General features: G+C 42.2%; 1 protein-coding gene across 1 annotated transcript in view; it reads left to right on the top strand.

Annotated features, from left to right (window-relative positions):
* Positions 1 to 14,302, top strand: part of MED27 (mediator complex subunit 27) — a 282,147-nt gene that overhangs the window by 107,261 nt on the left and 160,584 nt on the right. The window contains exon 3 of the mRNA XM_018566530.1: positions 7,043 to 7,173. Coding sequence (XP_018422032.1) covers positions 7,043 to 7,173 — 131 coding nt within the window. The remainder of the gene's footprint in view (positions 1 to 7,042; positions 7,174 to 14,302) is intronic.

Genomic DNA, 14,302 nt, shown 5'->3' with positions numbered 1-14,302 from the left:
GGCAGGTAATGACTCGCCGCCAAGGGTTCCTAGCTAACCAGGAAGCCGGGCGGCGAATCATTACATGCCGCTTTCGTAATGAGACTTCCGGTATCAAATTAATGGAAAAAAAATATCAATACTCGCACTTGATACAGAAAAACTGGTATCGGTGCATCCCTAGTGTCCAGTACAAGATCACAGGGGAGTGGCTTGCCTCACCTCCTCGTTGGGAAGGATAATGAGTGTTGCCAAGTGTTTATTTTAGCAGGCATGGATGGGTGGAAACAGATGGGAGTCTTAAGGACTGTCAATATTTTGCTCAAGAAAGCAGCTGGGAAAGTAAGTGGAAATATTTCTTGTTATGACTAAGGGAGTGAGATACTATCTAACATGCCAGGGTGTTAGTGGAACACTGCCAGTGACCAAATGTCTAAACTTTTACAGTCTGCAAGAGATTTCTCTACCCCCAACCCAATTACATTTTTCTGAAAATGGTCTAGGAGGATGCTACACCATCAGGTGGTGACATACCTATCGTCACTACTTATTTCCCTGTGTTCCCACCCTGCAGCTTTAAATGCTGTAAATGATGCCTAAAAGAAGCATTTGCAACATAGATTTTGTGCAGCCATGAAGAGAATTAGAAATAAATGTTTGTAAAAACATGCTCTCGCTACTGTAATCGGCATCAGTTAAGCAACTAAATACCATTTCTGGTGGGCAGCTTTAAAGATACATTCTGGTAAGTTTTGTTTTCTTGACACACTAAAGGGCAACTACATAAATGCACATCTTTTCTTTTCCTCTGAAGCTTAAGAAAGAAGTGAATGTCCTTACTTTCCTGTCTTGCCCAGATCGTTGATTTTGGTGGACTGCAGCATCCAAGGGTCTGTTTGCAACCTACTGTGGATGCAGAAGCTGCCTTGGCTGCAATGATAGAGGGACATTACCCCAAGACATAACGCATTTTCCAACAGCTCCCTCTAGTGGCAGCCAGGATCTACTTCCTTTGCAGCAAAGGAAGATTCAAACAGAATCTATGAGGCTGCACTATAAGTCCACAAATCCTTTACTTAGCCTTCCACCAACTGACTTTAACCTTAGTCCTGGCATTGACCTTCTTCACCTGATCCCCGCTATGTAAATCCTTATACGTGGAGGCATTTTCATCTTCTGAAAGACCTTGTATCTATCTGAGCCTGCAGTGTGTAAGCCAGAGTGTCCAGTGATTCAAGCACAGAACTCTTGTGAGCTCACTGGCTCACATGACCAGGTGACAAGAGGCTGCTGTTCATTCCAGAGCTTCAGTAAAAAGCCTGCTGAATTTACAGTAGATATAAGACACTCTTATAGTGCATCTCTGCTGCCTATGCAAATAGAACAGAAACCATGATGTTCACTTTAGGGAAAGCCTATAGCCAGCTGTGTTTTTTAAATGGCTGAGCTTGCAACCAGCTCTTAATAAGCCGCATGTAGTGGAGAAGATCAGAGGGAAGCTAAAGGAACATTCGAGAGTGTGAATTGTGCCAAGCTGTCTCTCTCGCTTTAATTCCATAACACACTCTGCATATTGCTCTCATTGCAAATTCCCAGACTGGAGATCGAAGCTTTGAGCCGCTGACATTTCGAAACCATTGTCTTTCAGAACCACCATCCCTTTTTTTTTTTTATTGATTTCCCATACAAAAAAATCTGAAAGATAAAAAAAAGTAAAAAAATGTTGGACATTAGTGTACCTGTTTGTATCTTCAGTACTCTGTGTAGTAAATTCGTTATTTTTAGCTATATTGTCTTCCACAGGGGTGATGGAAATAAAAAAAAAACTACTTGTCCAAGGACTAAAGTGGGGGCCCTATCTACTTGTCCCTCATGACAATCTACTTGTCCTGATACAAAACAATAATGTTAACCAAAGCCGTATTTAGCAGTGCTAAGAAGAGCTTCTCATTGGTCAGCGCCATCGGGTGACTGTGCTGACCAACGAGTGCATGCAATTTGCGAGTGAAATTCAGAATGCATGACCCAGGTACAGATGGTAACCCGTACTGGCGGACGGGAAGCACTGTTCGCGGAAAGGTAAGTATAGCAGGGAGCGAGAGGGGGCCAGATTTGTGCGGGTAATTCCATTTTCCCAAATTGGGAAAGTGAATTTACCCTTTAGGGCTGGTGCAGACTTGGGGGATCTTGTGCGGTTGCATACAGCGGTTGCCGCACCGCCCTATCGATTTCAATGGGGTTACATCCGCGCTGGAAAAAAAGGCACATGTGCCTTTTTTTGCGACGCAGCGTGCAGTGTTTTCAACCGTGATCTTATACGATCTTGTCCCTAACATACTTTGACAGCTCTTTGGTCTTGCCCATGGTGGTGAGGTTTGAATGGAAGAAAGAGATTCTGTGGACGGGTGTCTTTTATATACATAACGAGTTGTCGTTAGGAGCACCTTCTTAAAGTGACAGGACTCATTTGTGTACCACATGGCCAGTCTGTGGGAGGAGCCAGAATTATTGTTGGTTGGTAGGGGATCAAATACTTATTTTACTCGCTGAACTGCAACTCAATTTATAACATTTGTATCGTGTTTTTTTTCTGGATTTTTGGTTGATAGTCTGTCTCTATCATTTAAAATACACCTATGATAAAAATGATAGACCTTTCATTTCTTTGTAAGTGGGAAAACTTACAAAATCTGTAGGGAATCAAATCATTATTTTCCTCACTGTAGTTTTATAACTGCGACCACTCTGATCAGTACAGTAGTACTGTCTGGCATATTCCGGTGTGATTTTTGCATTTTTAAATGATAATTTTACCCTTTGTTAGTTTTACCCATTTTTTAATTCTTTTGTTAAAAAAAAAATTAACCCCTTCAGTTGTAACGTTCAGCTTTTTTTGTGTGTGATTTTTACCTGTGTTTAAAATGTTACCCTTTCAGCTAGTTTCTGATCACAGTATTTTGTCTAAACTGGTTTTTGACCTGGCTCGTCCTGACGTTGCTTTTTGACACCAATCTGAAAAGTTAGGCTAGGCTGCCATACCGTCTCAAAGGCGACCTAGACCCAGTAAATCAATGTTTCAAATTTCCAAGTTTTGAAATAGGTATGCAATATATGTGGCCCTGTAACTTTCCAAAAGAAAACTGTATAACCAGTACCTGGGGGTACCGTTATATTTGTTAGACATTGCTAATTACAAATATTGGGGCTTTATTGCAGTAAGACGTATAAGGATTTATGAAATATACTGTGAGAAAGGAATTTGTGTGTGAAAGCACAGATGAAAGTATAAGCTTCTAAGGGTGGACAGCATTTTTTGATAAAGTGGCTGCACACAACAACTCAAAATACCCAATTTAGAATACTCTGGGTTGTCTACTTTTGAAAATGGTATGTTAATATTGGGGATGCACCGATACCGATACTAGTATCGATATCGGTGCCGATACCGAGTATTTGGGGGAGTACTCGCCCAAATGCTCCGATGCCTAGCCCGATACTTCCTTTATCAGGAAACCGGGCAGCGCATTATTACACGCTGCCGGTTTCCTGATTGGCCGGGAATCGGCTCCATGCTCTCTCGTCACTTGTGAAGAGAGAGCATGGAGGCGACTTCCCGGCCAATCAGGAAGCTGGGTAGCGTGTAATGACGCGGTGCCTGGCTTCCCGATTGGCCGGGAAGCTGGTCAATCAGGAAGCTGGGCGCTATGTAATGACGCAGCGCCCTGCTTCCTGATTGGCTGGGGTGCCGGCTTCATGCTCCCTCGTCATCTCATGACGAGGGAGCATTGAGCCGGCCTCCCGGCCAATCAGGAAGCAGGGCGCCGCACCATTACACGGCAACCCGGCTTCCATGATTGGACAGCAAGACGCTCCGGCTGGGTACCGGAGGAAGGACAGAGATCCACAGTGGGGGATTCGTATGGGACGGCTTTCTTGTTAATCGGGAAGCCGCGTGGCGAGTCCTTACACGGTGCCTGGCTTCCTGGCTAATCAGGAAGCCAGGGGGCGGGTCATTACATGCCACCTGGCTTCCTTAATGGGACTTTCGGTAATTGGTATCGGCGAGTACCGGAAAAAAATTATCGGTACTGTGTACCAAAATACTGGTATCGGTGCATCCCTAGTTATTATGGAAAAATGTTCTTTCCTAGGCTGCCATACTGTCTCAAAGGTGATCTAGGCCTGGAAATGCAATGTGCCAAAATTCCATGAATGATGACTGAAATGAGCAAGCCCTATATTTGGCCTTGTAACTCCCATAATAAACTCCTATTAAACATGTACAGTATGTGGGGTGGAGGGGTACTGATGTACTCATGGGACATTGTAGAATATAATTATGGGTGTTTTATTGCAGTAAGACGTATCAGTATTATGATATATACTGTTCATTTATAAATATTTGGTATAAAACGAAAGCCCTATTTGTCCTCTAAAAAACGATAAACGATAAAAATTCCTGAGTGCATATTGAATGTGACTTCTGTGAGCACCCAGGTCTGCAAGTATTTGTATCGCCCTCCAACATGCTATCTGTGTATATACATGCACTCACTCAAGCACACACTGCTTCAACAATGTCCAGATGGCTTTAAACATCTCAAAATAAAAGGTTTGTGAGATTCACATTCATACTTTCTGACATAAGTGCTAAAAATAAATAAATTATTTTTAGACATTTGTTTTTGTAGAGGTCCATGCTAACTTTGGTGTTGCAAGAGCTGCCTTTTTGCGTCATTGGAGTTTTGATAGACTGTAGTGCCATAGGCACTGGGATTCAAGAAGCCCGTTTCAACATAGTTCTGCTTGTGTGAAAAGAGTTGCGTTCCGATTGTCTGCCTGAAGGTACCTATAAAGCGCTTCATGACAGCAGAGAACACAATTGCCTTGGAAGCTGATGCTGGGAACTCCGAGAAGTACCCATACGCATGTAGTGTGCATTCACATCATCATTTCCCGACATGATTACGGCAAATAATTAATTGGTGCCGTTGCTGCATGTATCTTAAGGGGGATTAAAAAAAAGTGTTTTATCTGTCATCAGTGTCAATTACTCACTTTTTCTGCCTGAACTTGACTTGTTTTAAGTCCGTGTTCATTAAATTCTCTTCTCCTCAATCAGCGTCTGCAGCTGGCAGTTAATGAACAGTGGATATGGTAAGAGGCCATTGTTGATGGAGACCCCGGAAGGTTTTATGTCTTTTTATAGACTCCTTGGAGATTTTCTGGTTGATGTCTCTTTGGGCACAGTGGTTTTGTATCTGTGATTAAGTTTAGAATAAGAACTTAGTTTTAAATTAAAAAAATAAATATTTTTTTCTGGGTGGAATAAGTGGCCATCTTAGATAATTATTAACATGGAACGCAAGGCAAAATGATTTTTCATCGGTATCAACACTTTCCTCTAATCAATGTGCCTTACCTTTTACATTACTTCTTTGCCTCTAACATTCTTGATCTATCTGGCGCTAAATCTCAAATAATGGTTCCTGTGTGTCGTAGTGATGACACTGCAATAAAGTGGCAGGAAATGGCTCCCGATGACACCTGCTCTGCCTCTGCCCATGGTGGATGCTAAGCAACATTGAGGGGAATCTATCAAAACTGGAGCAGAAGAATCTAGAGCAGTTGCCTATGTCAACCAATCAGCTTCTTTTTTCAGTTTGTTCAGCTAAGGTTTGAAAATGAAAGGTGGATGCTGATTGGTTGCCATGCACAGCTGCTCCAGATTTAGTCTGCTCCAGTGTTGATAATTTTCCCCCATCGTATCTTCTAGTGTCATGCCTGCTCTGTGTATTGAAGAGCAAATCTCCTTCCAGTGCAATGTGACTACAGCATGTTACTACCCCAATTGTCAGTCCACCTAGGCTGAATCTGTTTATGTAGGATGTAGGATAATGAATTTAGAGAAACAGTGATGCAGACAGCAGTAACTGAAGTGTGTGGAGGACAGAACTGTTACCCCCCCTAAAAAAAAATACCTTAATTCTGCTAGGGCACCTTTTTTGCAGTTATGTTCATCTCAGACATGACTACAGATCTCAGGGGTGTGGAAATTAAAAAAAAAAAGAGTACTTGTCCAAGGACTAAAGTGGGTGCCTAATCTGCTTGTCCCTCATGACAATCTACTTGAGCAAGTAGTTCCATTTTCCCAAATTACTTGGGAAAGTGAACTTACCCTTTAATGCACATTGTGTGTGTTAGAGAGTGCTGTTGCCAGATTACCACAATATGGCACACACACATAATGCCCTACACGTGCGTTTATTTGCATCCAGATGGCGGGGGACAGCAGGGTTGGTTTTATTCTATTATTTTTTAACTTTTTTATGACTTTGTTTGTTTTCATTTTTATTTATTTTACTTTTTTTATCACTTTTTTTTTTTCTTAACTTAAACCTTATTGCTATTACACAGCACTCCTGTCTCACTGATCCCAGAGCAGATCTCAGCTCCCTGCTCTCCATCCTGAAATCATTGCCATGGTCCCGGGTCCCCCAAAAGTGTGGGGGACCCTGAAAACCACTGGGGGGATGAGAAGAGACAGACAAGCAGGCTTTGCATTCACATGACAATGCCAACGACTTGTACAGATCAATGAAAATGATATGAACACTTTGTGATCCTCATGTGATTCACATACACATGTCAGAAGCAAACAACCAATTCTGTGTCCATCAGGACTTGGCTTTACTGTATTTTATAGTTAGGATGTTTCTGAAGTCAGAAATCCGACTTTTTTGAGTTTGCTGGAACAGAAATGGAGGGAAAATATTTATATGGAAACACATTACTGTGACAACTGTATTAAAGGGGAATTACCTCACTCTTGGAGAGATTTCTTTCCACTTCCTATTTTGTTTACTGGGCAGGGAGTTAAGGGAATCCCCTTTAATGAGACACAAATGGCAAAAAAAGGTGACCAGGATTTTAACCATTCCCTAATGCATCACATTTAGAAATATAAATAGGAGAATGTAATTATATTGGTGGATATTTTTTTACAGCATGAGTTTTTTTTCTTCCTGGTAACTGATCCAGACTTATTGCTTTGTTTCCCCAGCTGCAGTACCATTCCGGCCTAGCTTCTGGTCTGCTAAATCAGCAGTCACTGAAACGTTCAGCTAATCAGATGGGAGTGTCTGCCAAGCGTCGGCCTAAAGCTCAGCCTACAACCCTTGTCCTTCCACCCCAGTAAGTTACGCCTTATATACAGGATATGTCCATTTATTATGTCATCAATCATTATCATTTTCAAAATTGTTATTCTGTGTCCGGTTTACTTTTTCCTTTCTGTTTTCTCTCTGCTCTCCTTCCATATTAATGCTTTCTTTACATGGAAAAAGGCAGATTCATTGTTGTCCTCTTTTAGATACTCTAACAAGTACTGTGACACAGTGGAATGGTTAATAAAGGACAGAGCAAGAAGCATATCCAAAATGAATATGGGAGCTTTTCTTTCCCTATGCTAGGTTCACTTAAAGGAGAACTACGGGGTTAGGGCTTTTCCCCATAGTTCTCCTAAGGGTAACGGGAGGACACAAACTAGCGTCCTCCCGTCACCCAAAGCTCAGTATACCGCGAGCTACAGCGGGGATTGGGGAATCCAGTCCCTCCCCTGTCACGGCTCTCTGCCGCGACAAGATCGAGAAGTGAGCGAACGCCGGTATGTGTTCGCTCACTTCCCGATCTACTGAGCCGACCTGTGACAGTTTCATTGTCACAGGTCGCCTAGAACTATGAGGATGAGTGAAAAACACTCACCTCATAGTTCTCCTTTAACTTTCTCTCCCCAGAAGCACATACCGTATATACTTGAGTATAAGCCGTCCCGAATATAAGCCGAGGTACCTACTTTTACCACAAAAAACTGGGAAAAAGTATTGACTCGAGTATAAGCCGAGGGGGGCACTTTTAAGCAAAAAAAATGGGCTGAAAAACGCGGCTTATACTCGAGTCAATACTTTTTCCCAGTTTTTTGTGGTAAAAGTAGGTACCTCGGCTTATATTCGGCACGGCTTATACTCGAGTCAATACTTTTTCCCAGTTTTTTGTGGTAAAAGTAGGTACCTCGGCTTATATTCGGCACGGCTTATACTCGAGTCAATACTTTTTCCCAGTTTTTTGTGGTAAAAGTAGGTACCTCGGCTTATATTCGGCACGGCTTATACTCGAGTCAATACTTTTTCCCAGTTTTTTGTGGTAAAAGTAGGTACCTCGGCTTATATTCGGCACGGCTTATACTCGAGTCAATACTTTTTCCCAGTTTTTTGTGGTAAAAGTAGGTACCTCGGCTTATATTCGGCACGGCTTATACTCGAGTCAATACTTTTTCCCAGTTTTTTGTGGTAAAAGTAGGTACCTCGGCTTATATTCGGCACGGCTTATACTCGAGTCAGCGTCTCAGTGGTCAGGTTTCTTCTTACTTACCTCGCCGAGCGTCGCGTCACTGCTGCTTCGGTGGGCGGCGCTCCGAGCAGGGTCATCTGGCAGTCTCCGGGTCCTAATTTAGGTGGCCGGAGACTGCCAGATGACCCTGCTCGGAGCGCCGCCCACCAGAGCAGCAGTGACGCGACGCTCGGCGAGGTAAGTAAGAAGAAACCTGACCACTGAGACGCTGACTCGAGTATAAGCCGAGGGGGGCACTTTTAAGCAAAAAAAATGGGCTGAAAAACTCGGCTTATACTCGAGTATATACGGTACTTAACTTCCTTGGCTTCTTCCACTCCTTTCAGCTGCTGAGTAGCAGCTACAAAGTATAAGTATACTGAGTTGTGACTTGGAGCTTATACAGGACTGATGATTCTCTTCCTGACCCCATGTGATGGCACCAGGCCAGGTACCAGGAGCCGGTGCTGTTACCTTTTCTAACTCTGTACTTCTACATATGGGAAGCATACTACTCACTCCCCTTCTTTCTTGCGGCTGCACTGGTACTGGTTAATTGGTCTAGTGCCATCACATGTGGGCAAATAGGGTCCTCGCCGAATGCATTGGGCTTTTCTCTCTTTGCTCCCACCAGGTGAATGAACATGTGGGGAAGAGAAGTCATGTTTACTACGTGCTGCTGGAGTAGGTTGCAGTATGGGGAACCTGTTGCTTTGCACTGCATGAGCAAACCACAGGTTTACTATGAATTCCCCTAGATCTGAAGAACCTTAAATGAGTCACCTTTTTATACTCTTAAGAGGGTTAAACAGTTTCCGTTTCACATGGAGTAGTCCTTTAAGAACAGGTGTTTTTTAGACCCATATCTTCCCTGACCCAGACAAGTATGTATTTCTGAGTTCAAATGCACCGTTATAGTTTCCATTTCCCTATATTTTCATGTAATCTCTGCAAGTCTAGGGAGTTTGCCACAAGCCCCCTTTCCTTATTGCAATGTATTAACTACCAATATTGATGGGATAGCTCGCAGAGAACGTGTAATGAAGTAGTAATCCTTACAGCAGCATCTCTTTTCCTCCCTTGAATTTGAGCACAAAGAGCAGCCTAATTAAAAATTAAAACACTGTTTGCATTTTGCGCGCGCCAAGATAGGTATTTGTACAAGGTCGGGATTGAGATAATAAGAACAAGATCAGTGTCCAATAAGTTTCATTATCAGGCAGCTCATACATTATTCTCTGGGCTAGACTAACCCACAAGAACATTGTTAAATTGGCAGCAAAAGGAAATCTCGCTGTTGTTTTCAGGCTCTGGCCTCATTTGTAGATCACTGAAGTTCTGTCAATGAATGTTCCCATAGACATTAGGTGCAATAGCAATGCTGACCTTCAGACTTCATCAGACACCCTGGGGAATAGACGGAGAGGTTGGCTTTTTCAGCTACTACATTGATGTTCCTTGGAGATAACACCACTCCAGGGATGTGCGTAGGCTGGTTGCTGGTAAGAAGCGGGAAGAACATTATGTAGACATAGTATGGTTTACACATGTCCAACCGCTAAATTAAAAATAAGTACATTTTTAAAAAAAAATCCTCTTCCACTCGGCCTCCGAAGAATATAAACTCCAAAGAACACTTCATCTTTGTGGTGAAAAATCACTACCTAGGGTCTGCACAGTGTTGATCAACTCTGACCCCCATCTGTCTGTTTTTCACTGTGGTTAAGACGGACTCTGTGCAGGCTGCCCAAACGGTTATTATTTTCTAGGAGAAACGAGTACCATAGGTAATGAACACAGTGCTTGCCTGGGACAGAATGGGAAGCTATAGGATAGGTAAAGTGTACTACCTTTTTTTGCTTTGGGTAATAATCTTTGTTTTGGTGATCACTACCCTATTGGGGTGATTAACTCACTTTGTGTCATCATATGGACAGAAATTGAAGGTAGATCTTCTCAGGGGGACCGCTGTGAAAGCCTCACAAAGGTTCTAACTTTTTCCCACTATAAAAAAAACAGATTTTCAGTATATAGTGCTATACCTAAAACCCTAAAACTTAAAATGTCTATACAAGTTCCAAAATGCAAAACTGATGTTTGAGCTTACACTGGATTTTACTAGGTTTAGCTACTTGTTTCCATTTTGTATCACCTGTGCGACATGGGCAGATTCCAGATAAAGGATCTCTTATAGGACTCATTCACACGAGAAAAGGCCGGCACGTACTCTTAGAAGGTCTAGGACAAGATTGCATTGTAATTAATTTTATAGCTCTTTTGCATTACCACCGTGAACTCATACTGACCACAATAAGGCCTCATTCACACGAGAAAAGGCCCGCACGTACAGCTCCGTGCTGCGTGCATGGCCGTATCAGGCAGCTCCTGGGAAGGACAGGTGCTGCGTGTGATTAGTAAGCAGCCCCTGTCCTTCTCTATGGGAGTACGCGGCCATACGCCGCCCTACGCTCACCCCAAGTGCAGGGGCGGGTGTCCCGGCTCGGACGCAGGCGGGATCCATCCTGTCAGCGCACGAGTACGGACACCCGCACGGACGTGCAGGGTGGGTGAGCGTAGGATGGCGTATGGCCACGTACTCCCATAGAGAAGGACAGGGGCTGCGTAACTAATCACACGCAGCACCTGTCCTTCCCGGGAGCTGCCTGATACGGCCGTGCACGGAACTGTATGTGCCGGCCTTTTCTCGTCTGAATGAGGCCATACTGTGGTCAGTATGAGTTCACGGTGGTAATGCAAAAGAGCCATAAAATTAATTACAATGCGATCTTGTCCTGGACCTTCTAAGAGTTCTACAACACTTGTGGCTGACTCTGTAGACCATCTTCTCCCGAACAGTAACCTTGTTAGCAGATTTTTGGGTTCTATTCTCCAAAACTTTCAAAGCTTATGATCTTTATTTTGTTCAGTTTTAGCATACAGCCTCGGCCCGTGCTATGGCGGGTCATGTCATTTTCACTTCTGCTAGTTGCCAGATCCACTGCTGTTCTGAGGGCTAGTTGTAACTGCTTCCTATACCAGATTGCAGTGGACGGGCTCCTTTGCAACAGACCTGCTAGCAGTTAAAGAAATACATACACACAGCTGCCAGGTTTTTTTCTATTTCTCTTAAATTCTTTGTTTTATAAAACAGGAATATCCATACAAAAATATTGCAAATACTCAGCTACACAGTACAAATCAAAGCACATAGTGTCGATGCAAACAATGGGCAAGAACTCTACAGCATGGATCCCGTAACTTTTTTCAATGTTGTCAACAATCACATCAATAGACATTAAAGATAACATATAAGAGGAGTAGAGGTAGTTAGAGATACGTACGGTCCTTCCACAGCTGCCAGTGTTGTTGAAGCAATAGTTATATCAATCCCCAAAAGTTTGTGTTGCATATAAAGTGTATGCATAGCCAAGATTTTGTTGTTGTTTTGTATAGAGTAGTGAAGAGTTTAAACCTCTGATTTATTTTTAGCTATACAGGCAGTCCCCGAGTTACATACATCCGACTTACATACGACTCCTACTTACAAACGGAGGCTTGGAGGCTCCTACCGTACAGCGGGGGTAGTTGTAATGCTACCGCACTCATGCCGACAAGGAGTGCCCGTCTTTTTTGGGTCTGGTTCGTAGTACTGTACGTACATTACAGGAAGTTGGCTCTTGTTAGACATGCAGAGAAGGGGTGCCCGCCTCTTCTTCCGGGTCACTGTGAGGTTTTTACTGCTGTCTGTATCCTCATTAGGCAATATTTAATCTCACTTCCTGTCCTTGAGACAACAGGAAGTGAAAGGAAATCTACCCCTAGGAAGGGGAATTCACTCCAGTAAGAGTTATCATGGGGGAAAAGGTGTCTCCACAGAAGCTTTATCACCAATCCTTGTTTCCGCGACAACCCAACATTTTCAAAATCCAATTGTCACAGGGATAGAAAGTGAGGTGAAATCTTCTGAACAGGGGCGCACACAGCAAAACAAACTTTACAGGGGGTTAACCCTTCCCTATGCTATCCAAAACTAAACAAAAATTTGCCTGTTCCAACTTACATACACATTTAGAATAATGTGAATTGTAAAACTCCAACCAATATAATAACAAAACTTGATGGATGATTTTTTTGCTTATTCTACGAAGATATTCTAAAATGGTCTTGACAGATTTGTTGGTACCTCTAGAAAAGATTATTTTAAAATTGTAACATAGTGATGTTTCAAACTAACTATTTTCTGCACACGTCTTCAGTCTTGTAATCAGTCAGTCAGCCTTTTTAAATGGAGAAAAGTAGTCACTCTGCTGTTTGGTATCATCGTGTGCACCACACTAGACATTGACCAGAAAAAGCAAAGGAGAGAGAAGGAACATTAGACCAGCATGCCAAAGGTCAAGGCTGTAAGATGATTTCCAAGCATGTTGATGTTTGTGTAATAACAATTACAAAAAAATAAGGAGTTTAAGGTTCATGGGAGTGTAGTCAACCTCCCTGGACAAGAGTAAAATTGTCCCCAGATTGAAGAGCAGAATAGTGCAAATGGTAGACCGAAAGCCAAGGAAAATTTCCAAACAAATATAAGTTAAACTCCAAGGTCAAGGTACATAAATGTCTGGAATTTGCTAAAATGCATATCGACAAGCTACAATGCTTCTCAGAGAATGTCTTTTGGACAGATGAGAAAAAACTGGAGCTTTTTGGTAGCTCCGTCCACAGACAAAAAAAAAATGCTTTTAACACCATATCCACTGTGAAACATGGCGGAGGCTTGGTTTTGTTTTGGGGTTGCTTTGCTGTGTCTGGCATGGGGTGCCCTTAGTCTGTGCAGGGCACAATGAAATCTCAAGACTATCCAGGAATACTGTTTAGTGTCAAAAAGCTCTATCTCAGTTGCAGGTCATTGATCCCCCAACAGGATAATGACCCAAAACCCATAGCAAAAAGTACTCGAGAATGGCTATGGAAAAAATGTTTGGACTATTCTGAAGTGGCCTTCTATGAGCCATGCTTCGAATCCTATTGAACATCTATGGAAAGAGCTGAACAGTGCAACCTGGAGAAGAATCTCTTCAAACCTTCAGACAGCCAGAGCAGTTTTCTTAAGAACAATGAGCCAGAATACTTCTTGGCAGGTGCAGAAGTCTTATTGAGAGCTACAGAAATTGCTTGTAGAGTCTGCCTCTAAAGGTTGTTCGGCAAAATATTAGGTGAAGGGTCCCTTAATTTTTGTCCATGCCATTGTATTTGTTTTAGTATTGAAATATTCTGTTAAATCAAAGCCAAAGTCAAATTTGTATTAAATATGAAAAAAAAACTATGATGGATTCCAATTATTTTGGTAGGTTTCAAATCATTTTAGAGAAAATTGCAGGTTGGTTCTTTTTTTTTGTTTTTTTTTTTCATGGAAGGGTTACTAACAAATGTGTCCACATCTGTAGACAGTGGTTGGCTTTAGATTATAGTCTGTTTTTATTCGGTTTTCAGAAAACATAACTACAACAAGGATTGAAAATAGTTACTGTGTTTTCTTTTGTCTTTTATAAACTTTAAAGCCTTGGCAGTGAGAATTTGTAACAAGATTTCACTTTCGGGCAACTTTTTCGGTGGCTTTTTTTTTTTCTTTGATATTGATGGCTTTGATGTGTGTATGCTTTGTAAACAGAAATTCAACAGCACATTTTCACAGCCTTGACTAGATCTGTGTCGCTGCGGTTAAAGCGTCTCCAGGATTACTCGCTGAGGTTCACTGATATTATCTACATATGCAAGCTTAATTATTATTAATACGGCTTAATCCTGGTCTATTAGTTGACGGTAAACACTGATGAGGAGAGTTTTTAAACCAATTTGCAGTATTGGATGCTCAGCTAGAAAATACCCACAAGAATAAAAGACAAGATTCTTAAATGGACATTCACTATATATTTATATA

The sequence above is a fragment of the Nanorana parkeri genome, unplaced genomic scaffold (assembly GCF_000935625.1).
Source record: "Nanorana parkeri isolate BGI_ZX_2015 unplaced genomic scaffold, ASM93562v1 scaffold958, whole genome shotgun sequence".
NCBI classification, from domain to species: domain Eukaryota; kingdom Metazoa; phylum Chordata; class Amphibia; order Anura; family Dicroglossidae; genus Nanorana; species Nanorana parkeri.
This window is presented reverse-complemented; position numbering and strand designations above follow the sequence as displayed.